The 25,149-nt window shown below is 44.4% G+C and overlaps 6 protein-coding genes across 7 annotated transcripts in view; 2 read left to right on the top strand and 4 right to left on the bottom strand.

Annotated features, from left to right (window-relative positions):
* Positions 1-10,723, top strand: part of sli (slit guidance ligand) — a 77,204-nt gene extending 66,481 nt beyond the window's left edge. Inside the window, 7 exon segments of the mRNA XM_064680437.1 lie at positions 763-1,131; positions 1,221-1,292; positions 2,333-2,476; positions 2,563-4,093; positions 4,160-4,319; positions 5,417-5,559; positions 6,552-10,723. Coding sequence (XP_064536507.1) covers positions 763-1,131; positions 1,221-1,292; positions 2,333-2,476; positions 2,563-4,093; positions 4,160-4,319; positions 5,417-5,559; positions 6,552-8,867 — 4,735 coding nt within the window. The 3' untranslated portion in view covers positions 8,868-10,723.
* A 1,194-nt stretch (positions 10,724-11,917) lies between these two features.
* On the bottom strand, positions 11,918-14,638 carry Lipt1 (Lipoyltransferase 1). The gene is made up of 3 exons (XM_064680440.1): positions 13,527-14,638; positions 12,364-12,825; positions 11,918-12,300 (listed from the first exon to the last, which is right to left on the bottom strand). The coding sequence occupies exons 1-3, from the start codon at positions 14,127-14,129 to the stop codon at positions 12,130-12,132; spliced, it is 1,236 nt and encodes a 411-aa protein (XP_064536510.1). The 5' UTR covers positions 14,130-14,638; the 3' UTR covers positions 11,918-12,129.
* On the bottom strand, positions 14,582-15,183 carry LOC135427033 (uncharacterized). The gene has a single exon (XM_064680447.1). The coding sequence runs from the start codon at positions 14,874-14,876 to the stop codon at positions 14,688-14,690; it is 189 nt and encodes a 62-aa protein (XP_064536517.1). The 5' UTR covers positions 14,877-15,183; the 3' UTR covers positions 14,582-14,687.
* Positions 15,184-15,437: 254 nt separating this feature from the next.
* Positions 15,438-15,950, bottom strand: LOC135427032 (uncharacterized). 2 transcript variants are annotated; one of them, XM_064680446.1, is made up of 2 exons: positions 15,744-15,950; positions 15,438-15,621 (listed from the first exon to the last, which is right to left on the bottom strand). In XM_064680446.1, the coding sequence occupies exons 1-2, from the start codon at positions 15,846-15,848 to the stop codon at positions 15,511-15,513; spliced, it is 216 nt and encodes a 71-aa protein (XP_064536516.1). In that variant the 5' UTR covers positions 15,849-15,950; the 3' UTR covers positions 15,438-15,510. The 2 variants fall into 2 exon arrangements, with proteins under 2 accessions (XP_064536516.1, XP_064536515.1); XM_064680445.1 differs by having other exon boundaries at positions 15,714-15,946.
* A 9-nt stretch (positions 15,951-15,959) lies between these two features.
* Positions 15,960-17,614, top strand: calypso (ubiquitin carboxyl-terminal hydrolase calypso). Its single transcript, XM_064680439.1, has 2 exons — positions 15,960-16,238; positions 16,298-17,614. The coding sequence occupies exons 1-2, from the start codon at positions 16,094-16,096 to the stop codon at positions 17,533-17,535; spliced, it is 1,383 nt and encodes a 460-aa protein (XP_064536509.1). The 5' UTR covers positions 15,960-16,093; the 3' UTR covers positions 17,536-17,614.
* A 676-nt stretch (positions 17,615-18,290) lies between these two features.
* Positions 18,291-25,087, bottom strand: clu (clustered mitochondria protein homolog). The gene is made up of 7 exons (XM_064680438.1): positions 24,925-25,087; positions 22,167-23,310; positions 19,812-22,101; positions 19,463-19,588; positions 19,174-19,389; positions 18,898-19,109; positions 18,291-18,835 (listed from the first exon to the last, which is right to left on the bottom strand). Exons 1-7 carry the CDS (start codon positions 25,085-25,087, stop codon positions 18,595-18,597), a joined length of 4,392 nt encoding a protein of 1,463 aa, XP_064536508.1. The 3' UTR covers positions 18,291-18,594.
* Between the last annotated feature and the right edge of the window lie 62 nt (positions 25,088-25,149).

Here is a 25,149-nt window from a genome sequence, read left to right as displayed (position 1 = left end):
GCTTTAACAAAATGTACGAATGTGCAGAAAGAAAGCTGAATAAATGTAATCAATAGAGCTTTAAGCTTACCATGAGTCGAATTCGATTAATATAATTTGAATAAATATAAACTGTATAAGTTTAATTAATAGAGCTTTAAGAGCTTAGCATGAATCAAATTGTATTAATTGAAATTGTTGAGAACTTAAACCTTTCAGATTATAGCAACATTTAAAGGTAGAGGTGTATACGTGATTAATTGTATTAAACATAAAGCTTTCAAGTGCTTTCAAACTCTACATAATTAAGCTCGCTTTCAATCTGAAATGATCTTAACTGTATTCAAAGCATATGCTATTAAATCAGTTTATAGCTCTATGTAAAATAAAATATGTATTTTAAAGTATATTTCATCCTACTTCAAGCTCCTAACTGATTTCAAAGCTGTTGACAAATATAAGATTAAGTTTCAGATGAAATCATTTTTTTACGCCTTGTGAAGTTAAGAGCGCATATTTTTCTTTAAAAAGTAACTAGTTGAATAAGCTTTAAGCTTAAAGGCTGCCTAATTGCATTTACTCAATAGACATTTAGCCGAGCTCAATTGCACTCTGTCAATGCATTTAATCCCACTTAAAGCTTTCATGTGCTTTGAAAGCTCTAAGCTGGCTAATTCCTTAAGCTCAAATTAAACTCAACAACCCGTACAAATTGCAAAATCGCAGCGCGTACTTGGAACTAATTGAAATAAAACGAGTGCATTTTATCTATCAATTTTGTAGGAATCTAGCATCGAATCCATTCAATTGTAATTGTCATTTGGCCTGGTTCGCCGAGTGGTTGCGTAAAAAATCGTTGAACGGCGGAGCAGCACGTTGCGCTGCCCCAGCGAAGATACGTGATGTGCAAATCAAGGATCTGCCCCACAACGAATTCAAATGCAGCAGCGAGAACAACGAGGGCTGCCTCGGCGATGGCTATTGTCCGCCGGCCTGTACGTGCACCGGCACTGTGGTCCGCTGTTCACGCAATCAATTGAAGGAAATACCGCGCGGCATACCAGCCGAGACATCCGAATTGTATCTGGAGTCCAATGAGATCGAACAGATACATTATGAGCGCATCAGGCATTTGCGTGCACTCACCCGACTGTAAGTTTACCATATACTACAAATGTTGCCAAGTTTCCTTTTAAACAGAAAATTGTTTTTCCCTATTTGTTTTTTTTTTCCATTTGCAGCGATCTCAGCAACAATCAAATCACCATACTCTCCAATTACACCTTTGCCAATCTGACCAAGCTATCCACGCTGTAAGTATGGGGCCCATTTCTAATGACTTTTTAATTGCTCCAGACTTAGACTCGAGACTTGGACGCGTACTCGCAATCGTACTCGTACTCGTACTAGGCATTAAGGCAACACGAAAATCGAAACGTTTCAACCTCAAGAGGGCTTGACACAATTTTTCTTTTTTTTTCTGCTTTCTGCTTTTTTGCGGCAATTGCATTTTGCGGTTTATTGTGGCTTTCTGGTGCGGTGGCTGCGGCTCTGGCTGTGGCTGTGGCTGTGGCCGCCACCCTTGGCCTGGGCTCGTCTCGAACCGGCCACGAAATTCATTCGAGACGTTAAGTCGTGACTCGTGCTTAAGCATTAGCTGTTGTCGTCCGCTCTGCCCTACCTATAGTCCGTCGAACTGCTGCCGCCTGCCGCTTGGTGCCGCTTGTGTGCGCTATCCGCAATCAAAGCTGTGCCTTCTAATATACCCTGCACGCATTTAGTCAGCCAAAGGAGTGTACTTATGTAACTAGCTTAAAAATAACTCTATATTAGTTTAAACATGTGTGAACATTGAAAATTGCTGCTGGGTTTGAACCAGCGACCTATTAAAAATAACTATATTATTTTAGACACGTGTAAACAATGAAAATTGCTGCTGGGTTTGAACCAGCGACCTCTCACTTGCTAGTCCGACACTCAGAAATATTGTTAGGCGCAATGTCAAAATAATATTTGGGAGTTCAGCTGTTCTTCAACTTGTCCAATTTGATATTTGGTACAGTCTAAAACAAAATTGGAATTCGGCTTTCAAGAAAGTTCGTTTCACAACTGTTCCGTGCAGTTGAAGCCCTTACAGGGTATCGAAATAGTCGAGCAATTGTTAGTTTCGCACGCTCAGCGCATTTCTTTTCAATTTGCTGGTGGCTGGTTAAAAACGTTTTGCAATTACTTTCATTTCTTCATCATGGATGTGCCGCATGTGTCTGCAATTTGGTAAACGTTTCATTTTGCCCATCTTCTGCGTCCACTGATTTTCATTCGTTTTGGCCACATTTCGTTTCCGCTGTTGCAGCATCATTTCGTACAACCGGCTACAGTGCCTGCAACGACATGCGTTGTCTGGTCTAAATAATCTGCGCGTGCTCTCGCTGCACGGCAATCGGATATCCATGCTGCCGGAGGGCTCCTTCGAGGATCTCAAGTCGCTGACACACATGTGAGTACCAATTGCAATTGTTCTTTTCTTTTGTGCTCGTAACCTTTGACCTGACCCCGTCACCCAATTTTCTCCGTCTCGTGCAGTGCCTTGGGCAGCAATCCCTTGTATTGCGATTGCTCACTGAAATGGTTCTCGGACTGGATCAAGCTGGACTATGTGGAGCCGGGCATTGCACGCTGCGCGGAGCCGGAGCACATGAAGGATAAGCTGATATTGTCGACGCCCTCGTCGAATTTCGCGTGCCGCGGCAAGGTGCGCAACGAGATCCTGGCCAAGTGCAATGCCTGCTACGAGCAGCCGTGCCAGAACAAGGCCCAGTGCCTGGCCCTGCCACAGCGTGACTATCAATGCCTCTGCCAGCCGGGCTACCATGGCAAGCATTGCGAGTACATGATCGACGCCTGCTACGGCAATCCCTGCCGGAATAATGCCACCTGCACGGTGCTGGAGGAGGGTCGCTTTAGCTGCCAGTGTGCGCCGGGCTATACGGGCGCCCGCTGCGAGACGAACATCGACGACTGCCTGGGCGAGAATATACGCTGCCAGAACAATGCCACCTGCATTGATGGCGTCCAGTCGTATCGCTGCGAATGCCAGCCCGGCTTTACGGGCGAGTGGTGCGACACGAAAATACAGTTCTGCAGCCTCGACTACAATCCCTGTGCGAATGGCGCCAAGTGCTTGGACCATTTCACCCACTACAGCTGCGAGTGCATGGCGGGCTTTCACGGCATCAACTGCACGGATAACATCGATGATTGCCAGAATCATATGTGCCAGAACGGCGGCACCTGCATCGACGGCATCAACGATTATGTGTGCAAGTGTCCCGACGATTTTACGGGCAAATACTGCGAGGGTCACAACATGATCTCCATGATGTATCCGCAGACTTCGCCCTGCCAGAATCATGAGTGCAAGCACGGCGTCTGCTTCCAGCCAAATGCCGCTGGCTCCGACTATCTGTGCAAATGCCATCCCGGCTATACGGGCAAATGGTGCGAATATCTGACCAGCATCAGTTTTGTCCACAACAATTCGTTTGTCGAACTGGAACCGTTGCGCACGAGACCCGAGGCGAATGTCACCATCGTCTTCAGCAGCGCCGAACAGAATGGCATACTCATGTACGATGGACAGGACGCCCATCTGGCCGTCGAGCTGTTCAATGGCCGCATACGCGTTAGCTACGACGTCGGCAATTATCCGGTGTCCACGATGTACAGCTTTGAAATGGTTGCCGATGGCAAATATCATGCGGTCGAGCTGTTGGCCATCAAGAAGAACTTTACGCTGCGCGTTGATCGCGGCCTGGCACGCTCCATCATCAATGAGGGCTCCAATGATTATTTGAAGCTGACCACGCCTATGTTTTTGGGCGGTCTGCCCGTGGAGCCGGCCCAGCAGGCTTATAAGAACTGGCAGATACGCAATTTGACCAGCTTTAAGGGCTGCATGAAGGAGGTCTGGATCAATCACAAGCTAGTCGACTTTGGCAATGCCCAGCGCCAGCAGAAAATCACGCCAGGCTGTGCCCTGCTCGAGGGTGAACCCAGCGAGGGTGATGAGGATGATGAGCAGGACTTCATGGACGAGACTCCGCACATCAAGGAGGTAAGTCTTAACACAGTAGTCTCACTGTCGAGACCTTTAACTAACCTGCATTTTTAATCTTGCCAGGAGCCGGTGGATCCCTGCGCGGAGCACAAGTGCCGTCGCGGCAGTCGCTGCGTGCCCAATGCCAATTCCAGGGACGGCTACCAGTGCAAGTGCAAGCACGGCCAGCGTGGACGCTACTGCGATCAAGGTGAGGGCATCACAGAGCCCCCAACAATCACGGGTACATATTGCGATCTCTCACTCTAAACATTCATTCAAACATTCAACATGACAAGCGGATTCGTAGTATTCTAATGCATCCTTTCCATAGCTATTCTATCAAGTCAGGGCCTTATCTTTGAGATCTATCCATAGGATATATCTCTTATAAAGAAGTTCAAACTAGTTTAAAAGTAACTTAATTGAAACTGATTCTCGCGTCAGTATCAGTATATTTTCCATTGTTTGGAATTATAAACTTTTCTTCAATTTATTATCAAGAGTTAATTTTATGATATAATTGTCCATTATTCTATAAAAATATTTATCTATTTTCTTGATGGTGTGGATTCTATTGGCAGCAAACGTGATCAGTAATAAGGGTTTATTCAGATGCTTTTACTTCCAAGTTAAAGTCCTCCACCTCATACCAATTTGTATCTAAGATTTAGCTTAAAACCAACTGAAGTATTAAACTAGTTCAGAAGAAGACTTCATCATGTTCTTACTTAAACTTAAATTGAACTAAATCAGCAGCAAGTGGCAACAAACGATTCCCCTATTATAAGCCAACTACTTCAACAATTGCTGGCTTAAACAAATTGGGAATTACAAACGAACTGCAGCTTTGTGCCTGTTAAGACGGCATAGTGTTCGAAGAGCTTTAGAATGAACTAATTGAGTTTAAATAGAGTAAAAGCTGCTAGTAAATTGAGTGAAAAGCATAAATGTTGCGTGTATATTAGAAAGTTTCCTGAAAGTTTCGCCTAGTTGGTAATTAAGGAGGCGGCTTAAACAATATACATACCACGCCTAGCCTCCCAGTATTCCACTCGAGCAACTTTCTGGCAACTTGCAACGCATCCGCTTGGTTATGCTGCATAATGTCATTTGCTTTCACACACACACACACAACATCTACATCTACATCAAACACACATCATATATTTCACGCCCATTTCATCTCACACATTTAGAAAAGGGGGCAGCTGTGGCTGGTGTGCGTGCGTATGTGTGTGTGTGTGTGTAATCTCATTAGCCGGCCGCCGTTGCCGTCGTCTTGTCAAAGGTGGTTCACTAATTGCATTTCCACGTTCGGTTCCATCATTTTTATTGCAGCCGCAGCGACGTGTCGCAAGGAGCAGGTGCGTGAGTATTACACGGAGAACGACTGCCGCTCCAGGCAGCCGCTGAAGTACGCCAAATGCGTCGGCGGCTGCGGCAATCAGTGCTGTGCGGCCAAAATCGTGCGGAGGCGCAAGGTAAGTGCCAAATATGATTCCATTAGCATCAGTTTTAGAACTATGTGCCTAAGGCAACCCTGAAACAGACAGTGTTTATTAATTGCCTTAGAACTCAACGAAAGACTCCAAATCATCTTATAGATCCTATATAAAAGCCAGAAAAAGTCATGCTTGAGAGGTCAATTTTGCATGGGTTTTATTCCCGGACCCAAATTAATATTCCATAGATCGGTTTACTCTTGTTCGCTTGACGTCTAAAACGTCTCTAAACTTGCCTCCACAAACCAAATTTATCCGTCACTTTATCTTCCTTTCAAATATTTAACATAAACATAGCATTGCCATACTGCCAGCTGTTCACCAAGTGCTGCCAATTTAAAAAACGTGGTGTTGACTTTTAAAAAAGAAGCTGCCAGACTTTTAGTTAATTAGCAGAAACTTTGACAGGAACATAAACTAAAGGGAACAAAATATTTATTTTCGTTTTGAATATAACTTATTTTAAAAGGGTATCTTATTATAAAAAGATAGGTTACAACATATTTAGTTCTATAAATTATTAAAAGACTGACGCAAGGTAATAAGTTTAGGTAATTAACGGAAACTTTGACAGGAACTTAAAATGGCTGAGTATGGTAAAATGCAACTGTAAAAGTATATTTATCAACTTATTATTGTATGAACTGTTAAAACATGAGATATGATTTTAAGATTAAGTAATTAACAGAGACTTCGAAAAGAACTTAAGATAACGGAGCTAGGTCAAATAAAATTGTAAATGAAATATTTTCATTGGTTTTTATAGATCTTTTCAAAATGTAGCCGACCAATACCAACAGATTATTATACGATATTAAAACATATTAAATAAATTATGATTTTTTCTATATTTAAGTAATTAACAGGAACTTTGACAGCCACATGAGATTAACGCAATCTCGACTTGTCTTTACCTCTCTTTAACTCACACTCTCTTCTTTTCTCTCTCTCTCTCTCTCTCCCTTCGACAGGTGCGCATGGTGTGCAGCAATAATCGCAAATATATCAAGAATTTGGATATTGTGCGCAAATGTGGATGCACCAAGAAATGCTACTGACTGAAAGATGCGACTACCCGATTGCTTACAGAAAGCAATGGCAGCTTAGATGTTAGTTTAGGAACACAATTAAACTTAACTTATAATACAAATAATAATAACAATAATAATAATAATAATAATAGTAGTAATAGTAGCAGTAGCAGTAGCAGTAGCAGTAGTATTAACTTTAGTCATAAGCCGCATAGCAGTAGATTAAATAGCACGGGGCAGCAGCTGCTGGGCGTGGCTGCTGTCAAAAAGGGGCAAGAGGCGGAGGCGGAGGTTGCGTTGGGCGAGAAAGATGATGAGGATGATGACTATGCCATGGAGGACATAGAATCCGATACAGAACGCATGCAAGCGGATCTCTATGACGACGACGATGATGATGATGAAGATGATGATGATGATGATGGTTTGGACGAGGAGACGAGCTTATTTGCAGATGATGACGAGGATGACGACGAGGAGCCCGAACAGCTGCCCGATCCCAAGAGTCTGATCTCTGCAGCGGCACAACAACAACAACAACAACAGCCGCCGAATGAAGAGGAGGAGGACATGGGCTATGATGAGGACGATGAGCGTTTGGCACTGGAACGGCCGCGTACAACGCGTCCGCGCGCCGATGAAGAGCAATTTGTTAATGAGGAGGGCAGCGGCGCCGGCGCCGGCTCCGGCACTGGCGGCTACAAGGCGCGCTTCCGGCCCAACAACAGCTACAGGCAATTGCATCTGGAACACATACGCAAAAAGCTGCTCACGGAGAGTCAACAGCAGCAGGAGAATGAGCCCGCCTCGGTGGTCGCCGCGGTGGCCGTGCCGAGCACTGCGATTGATCTGCGCGAGAGCAGCGGCCATTTTGCTAACGATGATGAGGATGGCGAGGATAACGATGACGGTGTCGATGATGAATACGCTGACAATGCTGATGGGGCTGGCTTCTTTGGTTCGCAGCGCTCGAAAAGCGCTTCCGGTGCGAATCACTATTTCCGAAAGAATAGCAACGATGCCATTAAGATCATATCCACGCCGCTGGGCAAGGTGGGCATCGTCTATCAGCAGACGCCCACCGATGCCGATGGCAATGATCCGCAGCAGCAGCTGCATCAGAAGCAGCAGCTGGAACAGCAGGCACAGCAACAGAAGCCAGCGACACAGTTCACAGACTTCGATGCCTTGTCACCGGATCCGGAGAGCAGTCATCGTTTTCCGTCGCCACATCCGAAAATAACGCCCGTTCTAACACCCGATGGCAAGGTGGCGCTGCTTTATCGCGGTGATTCGGAGAGCTCCAAGTACGAGCCCATACGCAATCTGACGCACAAGTTCACCGGCTCCAAATCGCCAGAGCTGGCCAAGCCGAACAATGAGGACAGCTCGGACGACTCTTCCGATGATTCCGTCTACACGGACAGCGAGGACGAGAGCGCTGGCGATAAGCCCGCCCCGGCTTCGGGCGCTGCCGCTGTGACGCCCAAACCGCTGCAGCCGGAGATCCTGGAGCCGCCCGCCCATGCAGCAAACGGTGGCAGCTTCATAATACGACCCACCTCTGATTCGCTGCTGCCCATGATCAATCGGCCATTGTCCGAGGTGCTGGGCATCAAGAAGAATCAGTTCCAGGAGACGCGCGTGCGCGATCAGCTGGCCACGTTGGGCGCCACGCCCGAGGCAACGCCTCGCTCGCTGCTCGCACAGCCAAACCAACAGAGCGAACAGAAGCCGGGCGGCAGCCTGCACTTCCTCACCAAGGTCAATCTGGCCGAGTATCCCACATCCAAGCAGCAGCAGCAGCAGCAGCTGCAGTCGCCGCAGCTGCCCAGCGGACGCGACTTTGACTTTAGTCGCGACAACACGATGCTGGATGAGAGATCGCGTGTCCGTGAGCTGGAGCAGCAGCGAGAGCGGGAGCGCGAGCACAATGAGGCCACCAGCAAGGGCGGCACAGAGGCGCACACGATTGCCAACGAGCAGCTGCTGTCCAAAACGGAGGTCATCAATTTGGCAATAATACCGCAATTCGATGAGGACATGGAGCGCCTGCACGAGAGCAGCGGCCTGGGCAGCGGTCGTCGGCACCATCGCACGCGGCATCGCCACAAGCAAACCGAAGAGGAGCTGTCCGGCATACATTGCGTCATGCAGGTCATGATGGCCATTGCGGCCGTATCCACTGTCTTTGGCATGCTGGGCACCTTCTTTAAGCAGCGAATCTTGGATCAGCTGCGTACGATGCACTGGTAGTACAACAATGGGTATTCGAGTTGTTTCGAATACCTTCCCGAACCCAAACCCAAACCCAAACCCAATCTTAATCCTCATGTCACACAGTTGACTCGTCTGCAACAACATCATCATCATCACCATTATGCCGTCACAGTCATTATGGAGCTACTACAGACTCTTACTTCTACTACTACTAGCACAGGAGGCAACAGTTTTCCCCCTTTACTACTACTACTACTGCTCACTATATGGCCTCCACATACATACATATATATATATATACTCATATACCATATGCCATATTTATATATACACACATATATACATATACTCTCTCTATTAGGTAGAGCTGAAAAATTGTCGTTCATTTTTGAAGAATGTTCCACTAATTGCCTTTTAATTGATTCTGCAAATCTTTTACATTATTTTATGTAAACTTTTTAACATATATTAACACTAAACTTTTTAATTCATATAACAGTCATACAAGCTCTGTAAACCTCACATTAACAGCTGCTGTTATATTCATATTAACAGTTTAGTTACATTCTACAGTCTTCTGTTAGCGTCACAATAACAGTTATGTTAAATATTACAGATCCTTTTAGCTCACAGTTTTGCACTAGTTTTTATAAAGTCATGACAAAACAAACTCAATTCAAGCTTTTCAGCTCTACTTTCTATATACACACAGTTATATATATATATATAATCCGACGCATATATCGAAAAAATAATACCCTAATTTATGTAACAAGGAGCGGCCCTGTTTTTGCTTTTTCCTAACTTTCTCGTATACTTCCGCTTCTTTATATATATAATATATATACTATATTTATATACTTACTAGCAAGCTACCCAGGCGATGTACATATAACAGCACACTATAACTGAACTATACGACTATATGTATATGAACGCAACTGTAGCCCCTGCCAATAACTAAACAAAAAAAAAACTAAACATTTTTCCGCCTTTTTCCCGCTAAGCCAACTCGTTTTCAAATTTTCAAATCTTTTTTCCATTCTATATCAATTTTCCAAACATTCATACACACTTCAACACACAAAAACAAACCCACACACACACACACACGGTTGAGTGTATAAGCTTTAAGCAAGTCATTGCATGTGCCACGCCCACACGAACAATGCCCCGCCCCACGCCCAACAGAAAGAAAAAGAATGAAGAACAATTATAAGAAAAATGATATATATGAAGAACATTCCCCCCGTCTGCGCCCCGTCAAAGTGAATTGAATTGTAGTAACAGTTTCCTTTTGTAGATAGAATACAGTTGTTTAAAGATTTAAAAAAACGATAACGATTAACGATAACTCGATAACACGATAAAACAGCTGCACACCACAACTTGTAACGGTCGTTTTAAACGCCGAAGTACACTCAAAGAAACGAGTAAAAACGATAATAATAATAAGCGTGCTTAACGAAATTCTGTTTAAATTAAGTAAGTTGCTCAACAACAAAAACAAAACGTAAACAAAAAGAACAACAACAATAAGCAAGCACAAACAGAGAACAAAAAGCTTAACGAATTTTCAACAATTGTTGCTATGTGTTTTTCTAGCATTAGTTTACAAATAATAGAAATTATAAAAATAATAATAATAATAATAATAATAATCGTAATAATAATTACGTTAACTAAATGTGTGCTAAACGTAAATAACATTTAAAACGAAAAGCAAACAAACAACAAATTAAGAAAATCCTAAACATAATCGGATAACAAACATCTAAGCTGGGTAGTCGCATGTAAATCTCTAACAATTAACCATCTAAGTTAGACCTAATTAAATATTACGAACAGAAACAAAAACAAAACAAAAAACGAATTGCATTTAAAAACCTTAACCTAAACCTAAACCTAAATCTATATATATATAAAATTATTTATACTAATCTATATATATGTATGCTGTATGTATGTATAACTCTATATATGTAAAATGTTTTTGACTATTTTTCACTATTTATATAATATGCTATGGATATATAGTATATGCTATATACGATATATACTATTTGTAAACGTACGCGTACGCCTTTATTTCGTCTGCATTTTTAGTTGTGTCTACATTTATATATATATATTTATATATATATATATATATATATATATATATAAATATATATTATATATATTTTTATTAATGTATAACTATGCGCACTAATTATATGCATATTATTGTATATGTATAACCAATTGAAAATTAAATGTGTAATAGCTGTTGCTAAACGTTAACTATCAGTTTTTTTATTATTGTCATCATTATAATTATTATATTATTGTGTTTCCTTACGGTTTGGCCAAGAATTCAAAAACTCGGCAACGGCTGAAAGTAAATTGAAAAACAAAGTTCAAACTACAAAATGAAACAATTTTGGCATTACATTAAAGGCAAAACGAATGCTTTGATTTCTCTGTGTGTAATATTTATTTGATAATAAAAAGGATAAATAAATATGTTCAGAACTCGGCAGTGTTTTAATATTCTTAGTGTCTATCGAACCTTTCAAAGGACACGAAAATCTGCAAGGGTAAATTAAGCCTGAACTTGGAAACAAAAGGCATTTTGTTATCGTGGAAGTCCACAGAATCTATTGGAATCAACATTTTTTGATTTTATTGGTCAAAATTGGGTCAACTCTTGGAATGCGGGTTTTTGGATCGTCATGATCCGTACGATTTGAAGGAGGCATATTTTACCGAAAACGGACATACATCCTAGATATTAAAATTACAATAGTTGGAAGTCGCATTATCGAATGCCTTAAAGTATGCAGAGCTATTTGCAAGAGTTTCTTTTGCATGCAGCATAAGAGTATGCACTATATTTATTTATGGCAGTACGAAATCATTTTAATATTTATCCCGGAAATATGCTACACATTTCGGTATAGATTTCATTAATTAATTGTACGACACATATTTAAATTGGTAGCCCGAAAGTAAGCTACACATTTCGGTATACATTTCAGGTAAAGCTTAAATTGTTTGACAAATATTTAAGTTTGAAGCCCAAAATGATGCTATACATTTTACAGTACATTTCATGTAACGCATTTATTGCAAATCGTTTGTTTGATATATAAAGTATATAAAATATATATGGAAAATATTAATGTTCTTACACGCTATGTTAGTTCAGGTATTTAGACCAGTTGTATAGATCATAATATGAAATCAGATTGTAAAATATATGAAATGGCTAAAACAGAGGCAGCTATTGCTGTGGATCCTGCTAGCAAAACAAAAATCAAATTGAGCCGTTCATCGCCTGCTGCATATTTGAGGTGGAGACCAGCTTGAGGGCGTCCATGATGCCGTTCAGATTTTGCTCATTGTAGGCCTGGCCCTGCAGGGGAGTGACCACCGGCACCAGCTGCTCGCTCTGGGGCAACTGCAAGCATATTTTGGACATCAGACCCTGTGCAAGCGGAAAGGATGCATTAGCAATTTTCAGCGGGATGAAGGTTATAATAATACTCACAGCTTCCACTTCAACATTTAGCTTGAGCTTCATGCCACGCTCATCGCCCTTCACCTCGAGCTCTTTTTCTACCGTAAACTTGGGCGTCTTGCCAATGACCCAATCCCAGGAGCTATAGTTGGCGCGCAGCTCCTCAATTCCTGGGAACCATTTCTCCGTGGGATTGATCAACTGAAAGCCGCGTTGCTTCATTGTCTGCGTGCTGCCACCATCCTCCAGTGCTGTCGCTGCGGTGCGCAGATACTCATAGCCCACTGCGGAGAGCAGCTGCGGCACGTTCACTTTGCGATTAACATCGACCAGATTGCGAATGGGCGAAGGCACCGAGGCGGTGGCACGGCTAATATAATTGGCTGGCTCCTTGACGAGCGACTCGCCCAGATGCAGCTTGTTGGCGCTGGCCAAAATGGTGCAGTGGTGATACGCATTGGGACGACCTAACTTGGCGGCCGTGCCCGATATCTGAAATATATAGAATAGCTGAGTTAGTGTGCGGAAGCATATTTAAAAGGTTATAAGGTTATAAGGTTGAAACCAATTCAGAAAGAGATAATGAATAGACAAAGACAATGTAAAAACATAAATAAGAGATAACAAAGGAAATAAAACGGATAGCCGAATATTAACTACACTTCCAATACATTTGCAATATACCTAACTAAAACTCCGATACTGTCTACAAGACTTACCAAAGCAAACTTTTTTCAAACGGACTTGGCTATAGCGAATTGCCTGTTGATTCTAAACAAGAATATATATAGTAAATGGGGTCGGTTCTATGCGATACACATTTCATAACAAAATTGTAATACCCTCCGCAGGGGTATAAAAAAAACGTTTAACTGCAAACCTGATTTAATAAAAACTTTGTTTTTTTTTTGGGATTGAATATGGCTTCTTTTAGAGTATACATTTTAATTTCAGAACTGAAGATCTGCAAAAAAAACTTGGTGCGCCTTTTCTTTTAAAATGGAAAATTTTCATTGAATTAATTTGATACGTTGTCTCTCTAGAAATCATAAGCTGAATGCTATTCTAAGCAGGGTTCAACTGGAGGCCACGCCTCAGCAGATGTGTGTTATTTTTTTCAATTAGGTTGATAAGCACTTAAGTGCATAATCGCATAATCGCTTAAGCGTTTGGCGTTTGGCCACATGTCTAACCTTTTTGTTGGCGATAACAATATCATCGCGATCATTGATCTCTGTCTTGATGGCCCACTCGCGGAACAGGGAGCGCGTCACAATGTTCAGATTGTACTTGCGATCGTAGCGCTCGCGGGGCGTGAAGAAGGTGCAGTTGAGATTGCCCCGATCGTGATAGACGGCGCCGCCGCCGCTGTTGCGACGGGCCAGCGTGATGCCCCGCTCCATGAGCTTGGAGACGTTCGCCTCGGTAAACGGATTCTGATGGCGGCCAATGACAACGCACGGCTCGTTGACCCACAGGAGCAGCACATGATGATGCCCGAAATCAAAGTTCTTATACAGCCAATCCTCCAGTGCCAAATTGGTGAAGACGTCACTTGATTGCGAAATGAAAACCGATTTCTTGATATCAGCGTCAGCCACAGCAGCAAGCGTTTTGCGCTTAGTACCAGATGGCGTCGTCGTCGGCGTCGGCGTCTTTGTTGTTGTTGCAGTTTCGGTTACATTGTTGTTATCATTAGTGCTCGATGCGAGCCGCGTGATTGCTGCCGACGTCGCTGCGCCCAGACGCTGCAGCAAGTGCAGCTGGCTCGAATTGCGCCGCAACAGTATGCTCATATTAAATATTTAGTTTAACAATCAGGCAAAATGACACAGCTGCTGGTATAAATTGTTCTTTTTTTTTTCTATTATTGCACAACTCGGTGCAGCGCTAATGTTGTTGTTGTTGCGCTCTTCTTACAAGGAAGTCAATTGGCGATGTTGCTATGTCGCTCTCTTTCCCTCTCCCACTGTCTGTCAGGCGGCGGCAATGCACTTGCTCACTATTTGCGTTCGTTGTTACAAAAACAAGGTCAACGTCAGCGTAAGTCGCTAATTGATATATATTTACATATATATATGTATATATTTTGGGCAGGTTTTTAACGGCCGCTGTTCTGCTTATTTTGTGGTTAGGTTGAGTTTGAGTCTATGTCTATATGTCTATGCCTAGGTGTGTGTGTGTGTTAGTTGTATTAATTATTATCTGTAGCGTTTCTATTTTAGCTTATTATTTTTCTGTCTGACGCTTTGTTGTTGTTCTGCTCTGCTTGTCGTATTCCTTTTGGTTTATTGCTTTTGTTTATTTTTTGTTTGTTTTTTTTTATATATTTTTTTTGGTTGTTGTTTTGGACTTTAGAGCGTGGTGGACTCGCTGGCAGCGATGTTTGCTGCAACAGAGCTAGCGGAGATGAGATATTCGTGCAGGGCGGGCGTCTGGTGTAGCCACTTCCAAGTTTGATGCAATCCGCAGACACGCTTACGTAGACCCAAACAGTCCTTGTTGCTGCACCAGTTAACTTGCATACTACGCTTCACACCCATCCAAGAAAGAACGTCTAAAGGGTCGACAGGAATTTAGGCCAGCACACGTTGCTCTGGCCAAAAATAAGCACACACGTCTGCTACGCAATACGGCACAATGCGAAAAGTTAATAAAATTGGTTGGTTCTGCCTTGAAAATTGAAAAAATTTTCCACTCTTTCTTTGTGCCGTACGACGGCTTTGCGGGGGATGGGGCGGTCGAACGCGGTGTAACACAAAACAAACACAGACAACGGCAACGGTAAATGTCGTACGTAGGAGAAATCACGTCTGATTTACATTGGCGCAAGATAAGCACTGAAACCTATTGGAATGGCAATTCCAATAAATATGCAGTATGGCTCCCCATCTAACATAGCTGCTCCTCACTTAACAGTGAGCTTTCTGCAATGCGTTGTTGCATTTACAATTTAAACCAGGCTGCTAACGAAGAGTCTACGAACGATACAAAATTCTTAAGTTTAATCAACGTAAATGATTTACATTAAACATATGTTGTCTGCGTTTGCATGTGAATGTCGAAACAGCTGTCACGCAAATTACAAGCAAAACATTACGATGTGGTTTACAAGGCAATCATCATTCGATTAAATAATTTATTTTAAGCAACGCTTAAGTTATTTCCAAAGTAATATTAATTGGGTATTCCGCCATTATTTATGTATTCAGCCTCCAGTGGGTCGATCGGCTTACGGGCAAAACGAGCAGGCAGTTCCCAGTCTTCGATTGCTGGTCCACCTGTTACCTGTGGTATTTTAAGGGAAATATTAATAACAGAACTTATGTCTTAATCGTATCTCGCAACGTCTACTGTAGTAAATGGGCTATATAGTTAACCTTTTTGCCTCCTGAATCCTTAGAACTTGCCTGTTGACTTGGGCTTGGCTTGTTGTTTGCCGCTGCTAGACCGCCCTTGCGGAATTGTATAAGAGGCACACGTTTTGTTAACGAGACTAAATTTAAGCGCACCATGTTAACTTTAAAATATGATTTAATTTGCAAGACAGGAAAATGCCGAGCGAGAGTTACGTCAAAACAGCTGAGTGTAAATCTAAAAAATGTTGCCACACTGTTTAAAGCAAATTGTAATTCACACACAACGTGAGCAACTATAGCGTTGCCACTCACAGGCCTGCGGCGCAGAAAAACAAATTTGTTTGCATTTGATAATTGGGGAAAAAGTTGTGTAAAAATCAGTTTTCAAGCTGGCCAGCGCAATGAACGTCGCAGGCGGCGGCACCAGCACCACTGCAGGCAACGCCGGCAACAATAATACGCTACCAATGGCACAACTGGCGGACGGCTGGCTAGAACTAGAATCGGATCCGGGTCTTTTTACTTTGTTGCTGGAAGATTTTGGATGTAAGTAAATAAAGTTGAACTGTTTGTACTATATTATTCACTGGCGACTTTTATTGAAGGCCACGACGTGCAAGTCGAAGAAGTCTACGACCTGCAAAAGCCCATTGAAAGTCCATACGGCTTCATTTTTCTCTTTCGCTGGATCGAAGAACGTCGGGCGCGTCGAAAAATAGTGGAGACAACTGCAGAGATATTTGTCAAGGATGAAGAAGCAATCTCGAGCATCTTTTTTGCCCAGCAGGTGGTGCCCAATAGCTGTGCAACCCATGCGTTGCTTTCCGTGCTACTCAACTGCAACGAGAACAATCTGCAGCTGGGCGAAACGCTGAGTCGTCTCAAGGCTCACACCAAGGGCATGAGTCCCGAAAACAAGGGTCTAGCCATAGGCAATACGCCGGAGCTGGCCTGTGCCCACAACTCGCATGCCATGCCGCAGGCGCGCCGTCGTCTGGAACGCACTGGAGCTGGTGTAGCGAGTTGTCGCTTTACCGGCGAAGCCTTTCATTTTGTCAGCTTTGTGCCTATAAATGGGCAACTGTTTGAACTGGACGGCTTAAAGCCATATCCCATGAACCATGGCTGCTGGGAGGAGCATGAGGATTGGACAGATAAGTTTCGACGCGTCATGGCTGAACGCTTGGGCATAGCGACAGGCGAGCAGGACATACGCTTCAATCTGATGGCGGTGGTGCCCGATCGGCGCATAGCCATCACGCACAAGCTGAAGATGCTGCGCACCAATCAGGCTATTGTCTCCGGCACACTCCAAAAGCTGCTCAAAGCCGATGAGCAGGGCGAGCGCGATGAACAGCAACGTCCGGATACACCCAACACGCTGCTGGAGCCGAGTGCGTTCACAGCGCGCGATTTACAATCGCTGCTCAAGAATTTGGATACGGAAATAGCCATCAATGAGCAGCATTTGGCCGATGAGAACGATCGTCGGCAAATGTTTAAGGTGGACGCCAGTCGTCGCACACACAACTATGACAAGTTCATCTGCACGTTCCTATCCATGCTGGCACATCAGGGCGTGCTTGGCGAGCTGGTCAGTCAACATCTGCTGCCCTCCAAAAAGATAAGCGGACAGAGCGCCGCCAATCGCCTCAACAAGCAGAACAGCGCTGCGGCCAATACGGCGAATAGCAATGCGGGTGCCACTGCGGGCGGCGCCAAATCCCAGCAGCAGCAGCAACAGCAGCCACAACAACCGCAGACACCCAAGAATGGCAAGTCGCCCGGGAAGACGCCGGGACGCCGGCGTAAGGGGCGAAACAAGTGCAGGAAGCGCAAGTGATGTGCGCTGAGAGAATTATTCTAAATTGGTACTATCAATACACACTTAAATATATATATAAATTACTATATATACTTAATTTAATTAGCAACTAAGTTTAGTTATTGACATCGGTATCGAATTGCTGCATTTTTTGGTTTTTTTTATTTGATCATTTTTAATAATAAAAAACATTTTGTTCATGTGATTAAATGTTTCAAGTCCTTATTGGCATTTTAAAGGACCTAAATGTGTTTGTGTGTGTGTGTGTTGTATGCATTACAATATGTTTGTATATATATATTTCTATATATCTATATGGTAATTGTATAACAGAAAAAGAACAATTTTCATTTGATTCCTCGTACTTCGTATTATCCGTCGCTTTTCTTTCAGTTAAGCGCAAACTTAAATTATGTAAATAGTTTTTGTTCAACAAAACAAAAACAATGCGTTCTAGCTATATGCTGTTTTACGTTTTTATAAACTATAAAAACAAGGCATTTGACTGGCGCCTATCAAATGTTTAACAAAAAAAAATGGTTTGCTACAGACAATGACAATTGTTTAAGTTTTTTTTTCTTCTCTAAAGCTGTTGATGATTAGGAGGATGCTTGGTAGTGTGTTTCATAGTTTTTTGTAGTTGTTTTTGTTTTGTTTTTGATAGACTAAAGCTAAAATTGTTCAAGCCGTTTATCATCTAAGGATATGGCCATACACGGTATTTGTATATAGTAATATTTAACGATACACATGTGAGCAGTACAAGAGCAGCCTTTAGAAAAAACATAAATAATTATGCCTTATTTATTTAGTTGTTATTTTTTTGTTTTGGGTTATTCATTTCGGTTCTTGTGTGAAAGTAAAAACACTTTGTTGTTGCGAATTTTGCTCAGTCCCCGAAATTAAATGAAACGTTGACAAACACAAACATGTTGGACAACAGTTGAAAATTTTGTGACTCTCATGTAGATGATTAGTGTGATTTTTTTGGTGTGTGCGTGTGTGGTGTGTTCTCGTTGTTGTCTATGAAATAGTGAATGCTTGCTGTCCGCATTCCTGTTACTGCTGTTGCTGCATTCAACTTGAAACCGTCGCAGTCGACTCCTCGCTACCATTTGTTAGCTGCGTGGGCGTGCCTGCTGCAGATTCCTCATCCTTTGGCTGCTCAGTCTCGGACGCATTATCATTGTTATTGACAGCAGCCACAATGGTCTTGAGTGCACTGGTTATCTCACTCTCATCGGCCACATCATTCTCATCGGTATTCGTCTTCAAATGCTTCTCAATCTCGCTGCGAACCTTTACAATGTCCTTTTGGCTGTGGAGTGAAGCCAGCCTTTAGCATACATATAAGGATAAGATATATATTTGGATGCCCACCTGATATGCACAAAGAGAATGCCATTGATTGTGTTTAGCATTTCCAGCACAGAGCCCATCGAGGGCGGCGTTATGTGTATGGGCGGCAAATCGCTAGTCAGCTTTCCATTGGAGTAGATGTCGTTCATCTTGCGCTGCAACGCCACTGCCTCGTGGGTCAACAGACGCAGGCACTCCGCCGACTCGCGCGTCTTTTCGTGCTTCTCGCCCAGCTGTAAGCATGAAAAAGGAGCATAGTCAGATGCTGCTCCCAATAGGATGCTCAATGGCACACACCTGTGATTTGTAAATGGAGTAGGTCTCCTTTTCGTTGTTAAGCGCTGAGCGGAAATCACCCATGCAGGATTGAATGCGCGCCATCAGATGATAGCTGACGGCCACATGCATCGCCTTGTTGCCAAAGTACTTCAGATTCAGCTTGAGCGCATGTTCAATAAAACGCAACGACAGCTCGTACTCGCCCAGCGCGTGCAGAATCAAGCTGATGTTGCTCTGTGTGATAGGAAATAGGAAATTAGTATTTAATCTGACCTTTATCTATATCTTATTGCATTTGGCTACTCACATCGATCAGAGCCACCTCGGGATGATCCTCGCCGCAGATAAGCACCAGCAGATAGCGTGCACGATAAAGCAGCTTCAGGGACATGCCCACATGTCCATTGGCAAACGAGTAGAGCGACAGATGTGTCTAAGGGAAGAGAGATTAAAAATTAATGATAATTTAATTTAATTCTCAAATTAAAATCAAGCGAAACTAATTTAAAGGACCCAGATTCGATCTTGAAACCTAGGTGCATGGATATGAAAAGTTTTTGTACCCAATATCGATTGAAAAAGGTTAAAAAGCACCATAAACTATATATTCACAATATGTTTCGCCCAATATTGTATGCCGTTATTTCAATACTTACATATTCCAAAATGGTTGATGGATGATCAATGCCATTGACGCGCTCGCTCATGATGACCGCACGCTGTTGTATGGCCAGGGCGTCCTGGGCATCGCCCAGCAGATAGCTGAGGCGCGCCAACATGCGCAGACAGGAGCCATTCTCCTGGTGCATGGCGCCAAACACATTGTTCAGCAAATTTAGCGCCTCGCTTATCAGTTCGTAGCCCTCCTTAAGCATGCCCTGCTGGATTTTGGCCTGGCCCGTCGTATAGAAATTATAGGCATCTGTGGCGCGTGGACTTATGTGCTTGACCACGGGGAACACATTGACGATGTCGTCGTCGCCAAAGGTGGGCTTGTGCTTCGACTCAAAGTTATATTCGCGCAAGAGCACCTGGATGCCAACCTTGAGGCAGAAGGCACGCAACAAACTGATGCGTAACATTCCATACTTGGCGCCAGCGCTCTCAATAGAGTCACAGTCCAGCTCCCAGTTCCAATACGCTTTAACCTCCTTGCGAATTTGCTGCCACAGCGAACGTGGTGTTACCAGCGTCCAGTCGCAATTGGTGCTTGTGGCACTAGATGTTGCGGCACCTGCACCACCACTGCCCGTTGCTGGGGCGTTGCCATTCTGTGCTGCTGCCGCTTGCGGTTTGGATGTCTTGGCGGCCTTGTGCTTGTTGTGCTTGCCGCTGTTGTTGCGGGACGGCTTCTTGTGCAGCTCGTCGCTGCTGACGGCGGGATTGACGGGTCCCGTGGTTAGAAGACAATTGAGGAAATGACTTATTGCCGCCGACAGATGCAGTGGCTCGGTGTTCTGCATATATGTGTAGTAGATGTGCTTGGTGGCACGCACAATTAGCTCAAGTATGGCAATCCGATGCAGATAGTCCATGCGCGGCATTTGGCCCAACATTTTGATCACCTTGCCCAGATAGCGCACATTAATGCCGTGACTGTGCAGCGACTCAGTCAGACTCTGGCCATCGATGGGCGGTGAAGAGTGAGCCATGTGCTCTTTAATGAAGGCGGGAATTTGCTTGAGCACCAGAAATTCGGCGGCATCCTGGACGAGGCGCTTCTGCTTGGCCAGCGATTGCACGCCGCCGTCGGGGCCATCAACATGACGTATGCCAGGCGAGAAGACATCTGGATTAAATCGGAAATCAAACTCCTTCTCCTTGAGCGAACCAACAGCGGCACAGGCGCGTTTAACCACCTCCGCTGCCTGCACCTCATTGGAGACGGCCACATTCGATTGGGCCTCGCGTATGGCATTCACCATGGCCTCAGCGCTCTTTGTCTCGCTGGGAGTGGGCTTAGATTCCTCTTTCTCTGCTGGCTGCTCTTCGGTCTTTTCTGGCTGCTCCTCGATGGGCTCCTGCTTTTCAGCAATGGCGGGCAGCTCCTTTTCGGCATTTGCTGTTGCCGCCTGTTTTTTAGCATTCAGCTGCTGCAGATGCACTGCAGCAATGCGTATGAAAGTCACATAGCGATCCTCAATAAAGGCCTCGAGCAGCTCCTGGCGCAGGCAGCACAACTTATGGCGATGTTCAATGGGGAATCCCATATCGGTCAGTTCCTTGCTAAGTTGCACATCCTGCAGTTTGAGGAAATTCACATCCGGTGGGAACGTGCGCAACAAATCCAGAATATAGTGACGTCCATCGTTGCCAATGATGCCCTTGCACTCGACCGAGGAGCACAGCTCCACGGGCTCATCACGTTCATTGAGCACCGAATGCGGCAGGATCTTTAAGTGCTTGCCGGCCTGACGCAGGAGCTCCAGATACTTGGGATGACTGAGCACCGTCTTGCCAAAGTCAATGGAGCCATAGACAACGGACTGCTCCTGCTCCCGTTCCAGAATGCCAGGAATAATGGACTGGGCGGTGACACGATAGCCACGATAGTCAATGACAACGGTGCCCAGCGTGTAGAGACCCTCGATATCCACCGCATTGTAGACACGCACACCATGCAAATCATAGCGTGGCGCCACAAAAGCGGCATGATCGCCACCCAGTTCCTTGTAATGATCGCGCACATCGAAGCCCAGCGAGAAGAATATGTTATTCCAAATAAACATTTGCATTTTGGCATCCTCGCCGGGATTAATGGCCAACACATTGCCATCAATGACAGCCATGGCGCCGCGTGTTGCGGCCGTCACAAAGTCACCATGTACCTTAAAGATGGCGCGCTCGCGCAGCAAGCGCTCTGGCAGTGTTTTTCGTGGCAGTTCCCGGGTCGTCTGCAACTCCTCGTTCCAGTCGCGCGTCTGACCGGGTATATGCTCCTCGTAGCTGAAGAAGAAATGTTTATATGAAATTAAGCTCTGTAAGCCCTGTAAGCCCTCTCATCGACTTACCCCAGCTTGGAGCTAAAGGCATCTTCGGCACGTATGGCATCCACGGTGTGCTCCAATTGTGGTGCTGCCCATTGATACACCTGGTAAGGAGTCGCCACGCGCTCGAATGCATGGCGCATGGTACGACGCTTTTGTATGGCCTGAAAGGCGCGCCGGAAAGACGGTGAGATGTGCGAGAGTAGATCGATGAGCGAATGACTCAAATGGCTGGGATTGTCCGGCTTGGGATTGAAGCATTCGTCTGTGGATTGATTAATGTAGAAGCCCTTGGAGCAGGCAGAGATGTGAAAGCGTTTATCCTCCATGGTGACTACATACAGATACATCAGATCACCATGTAACTTGCGTGGACCGGGCGGCGGATTCCATGCCGATGTGGTCAACACTTTGAGTGCCTGTGGTCCCTTCGCATTCTTAATATTTGGATGCAGCGGCAACAGAGGCGGCTCACGCACACCAGGCGTCACATAGTCGGGCGGTGTGCAATCAACAGAGTCCGGACGTGTCCGCTTCTTGTCCAGCAGATCGCCCTGTGTTATGGTATTCAAATAGGTTAACGAGGTGCAATCGATGCCATTGTAGGCATCGGCCGGATCCAGATTCTTGAGGAGATCGCGCACATGGCGCACATGAATGCGTGCCTCACGCATTGTGTACGGCTCTTCGACGACGCGTATGGTGGAGCCCTGCTCCAGCGGCTCAATCGTCTTAAGTTCAGCAAAATTGTCAAGCGTCACGTTGTCCAGCTGCAGTGAGAAGCATGTTCTGTGGCATGTCTCCTCGCGATCCATAAGCAGCTGATGTATCTCCTGCACTAGCTCCATGCTGGACAGCTGCACGGATAGCACATCTGTCCCGGGGCTACTGATGTTAACCGTTATGCCAATATCATGCAAAGCATCCAAATCAACATCTTCTCCAGCAGCAGCTGCATCGCCCTCAGCCACAGCTCCCTCAGCAGAAGTACCACCCTCAGCTCCATCCCCTGCGTCAGCGTCGGCAGTGACAGCCTCGCCCTTTTCGGCCAACACATTTGCATTGGCATCGGCGCCATCGCCATTCTCCGAATGCCCATTGCTTAGAGCGGCGCTAGCTTCAGCTTCGACTGCATTTTGAGGCGGGCTTTTGTTACGATTTTTCTTGCCTGCAAATATTACAAAACACGAAACAACAATTGTTATTCAAATTGTGGTCAAGGGCGGCATCTTGTTTGAGTATCAACTATTGTTAATGCTTTCGGTGGGGGTTTCCCGGCCAGAATAGTTCATGAACTAGTTAAGTGTTCAGAAAGTATGCATGTATGTATGTTAATTAGCTTATTGTTAAAAACTTCATTTGCTTGCACAATCTACTTAGATGAGATGAGATCTGGATCTGAACCATTCTAGTTCGGTTTGGAGGTTCCAGTTCACAATGTGCGCACATTAACAAAATGGGATGATGAAATTAATTGATACGATGTGCAACCAGGTCTTAATTAAATCAGAAATGTGTGCATCAGACGGCCAGCGGTGCACAGTGAAGCGCGTAAAACCAGCTAATTAATTTTAAGCCGATTACTTGAGCTTGAAGAAATTGGAATTGTCAAGAAATTATTGTTGCTGGAAACCATTCTCACATTGTGCAGAAAATAAAAAATTAAAACAGTTAAATTAAAAAATTTGCTGGACGGCAATCAGGCTGACCTGACCTAACTTACTTGGCTTACTTGTTACATAATAATGCTTTGTGAGCGTTTACTTTTGCCATTCACTGTAACCGGCTCCATGCACACAACACGGCAACTTACGCACACATGCACACACACACACACATGGTGTCTGAATGCATGTGTGTGCGAGTGCTGTAAAACAAAACAAGAGAAAAGCAAACAAAGCGAGTCACAGCACCCGCTGATAAGGCAGACCTGCAAGAATGCAGCGGCTAAACTCGAAACTAAACTCAATTTTCAGGCATCTTTTTTTTCACAGAAACACGCTAATTTCAACAGCACAGCTAGAAATTACACCGAAATCTAATTTCGTAAACAAAACAATAAATGGAGAGCAAGTGCTGAGAGCCAGCAAAAACAAGACAGAGAGATAGAGAGAGAGAGACCGTTGAGAGTTATGCTTGGGATCAGTTTGTTGTAGGTGCATTATGAAGAAAAAACATGATTTACATAATTGACAGGTCGATTTATCGTTCAAATGCGTATATGTGTTAATGTTTGAGAGAGTTTAGTTTGTTTGTTGCATGCGAATGCGTTAAGTGGTAAGCACGTGGTAATTGTAGGTTAAAGAAACACTTAAATCTTAGGGTGCCGCAGTCGCTGTCGCCGCTGCAGGGGGTTAATGAACATCGGGCAACGACATACATACATTTCTTTATAAAATCATGAGTGTGTGAGTGTATCGTGCGTTGCTATGTATAAAAAAAAGGCAGGAACACAAATACTCGCGCATCCCAATGTACGCAGTACGTAACTCCCACTTATACAAATGCAATTTAAACGCACGCGGTGCTGCCCGTTGGGGAGGCAACGACAATAGTGCCCAGCAATAGACGACAGGCCGCATTTAAAGCATTATAGAAAAAAATACATTACGTAACGTAAAAATGTTATGTGATGGACTATTTTTTCTCGCTAATATCGCACTTGACAGTTATTGCCATTCGCTGGTTTTATTCGCACAATTAGCACATAGAAAAGTGGTTAGGGAGAGGGGGTAGAAGAGGGGGTGAGGTGCTTTGATCGAAAATGTCATAGTTAACGCACCTTTCTTCTTCGTTGCGGCGCTGCTGCCATTGACCAAGTTCTTTTCGCCGGCTGCGGGTGCGTTGTTGTTGTTGTGGTTCTTGTTCTCCTTGGCTTTGGCCTTGCCAATGGTACCAGCATCGCCAGTCGCCGCCGCATTTTTTGCATCAATCTCGAGCGCCATGCTGCTGTTTCTGTTTTAGCGCACAAACCGAAATCCAAATTCTATTACACGTTCACGCTGCC

The sequence above is a fragment of the Drosophila montana genome, unplaced genomic scaffold (assembly GCF_035044405.1).
Source record: "Drosophila montana isolate Dmon_TW-CO22-7 unplaced genomic scaffold, ASM3504440v1 contig_2127_1, whole genome shotgun sequence".
Lineage (NCBI taxonomy): Eukaryota > Metazoa > Arthropoda > Insecta > Diptera > Drosophilidae > Drosophila > Drosophila montana.
Note: the sequence above shows the minus strand (reverse complement) of the source record. Positions and strands in the feature narration are given on the sequence as shown.

What these genes read in the sequence shown, in the direction of transcription:
- Lipt1 (XM_064680440.1), bottom strand. Translation starts at nt 14,129, where the DNA reads ATGAGCATACTGTTGCGGCGCAATTCGAGCCAGCTGCACTTGCTGCAG. An exon ending in TTGTTATCGCCAACAAAAAG is followed by an intron (nt 12,826 to 13,526) that starts GTTAGACATGTG and finishes TATATATTTCAG; the next exon opens with ATATCGGGCACGGCCGCCAA. An exon ending in TAAATGTTGAAGTGGAAGCT is followed by an intron (nt 12,301 to 12,363) that starts GTGAGTATTATT and finishes CCGCTTGCACAG; the next exon opens with GGTCTGATGTCCAAAATATG.
- LOC135427033 (XM_064680447.1), bottom strand. Translation starts at nt 14,876, where the DNA reads ATGGGTGTGAAGCGTAGTATGCAAGTTAACTGGTGCAGCAACAAGGAC.
- LOC135427032 (XM_064680445.1), bottom strand. Translation starts at nt 15,848, where the DNA reads ATGGTGCGCTTAAATTTAGTCTCGTTAACAAAACGTGTGCCTCTTATA. An exon ending in AGGATTCAGGAGGCAAAAAG is followed by an intron (nt 15,622 to 15,713) that starts GTTAACTATATA and finishes AAAATACCACAG; the next exon opens with GTAACAGGTGGACCAGCAAT.
- calypso (XM_064680439.1), top strand. Translation starts at nt 16,094, where the DNA reads ATGAACGTCGCAGGCGGCGGCACCAGCACCACTGCAGGCAACGCCGGC. An exon ending in GTTGCTGGAAGATTTTGGAT is followed by an intron (nt 16,239 to 16,297) that starts GTAAGTAAATAA and finishes CTTTTATTGAAG; the next exon opens with GCCACGACGTGCAAGTCGAA.
- clu (XM_064680438.1), bottom strand. Translation starts at nt 25,087, where the DNA reads ATGGCGCTCGAGATTGATGCAAAAAATGCGGCGGCGACTGGCGATGCT. An exon ending in GCCTTTAGCTCCAAGCTGGG is followed by an intron (nt 22,102 to 22,166) that starts GTAAGTCGATGA and finishes TTTCTTCTTCAG; the next exon opens with CTACGAGGAGCATATACCCG. An exon ending in ACTCCATTTACAAATCACAG is followed by an intron (nt 19,110 to 19,173) that starts GTGTGTGCCATT and finishes TCATGCTTACAG; the next exon opens with CTGGGCGAGAAGCACGAAAA.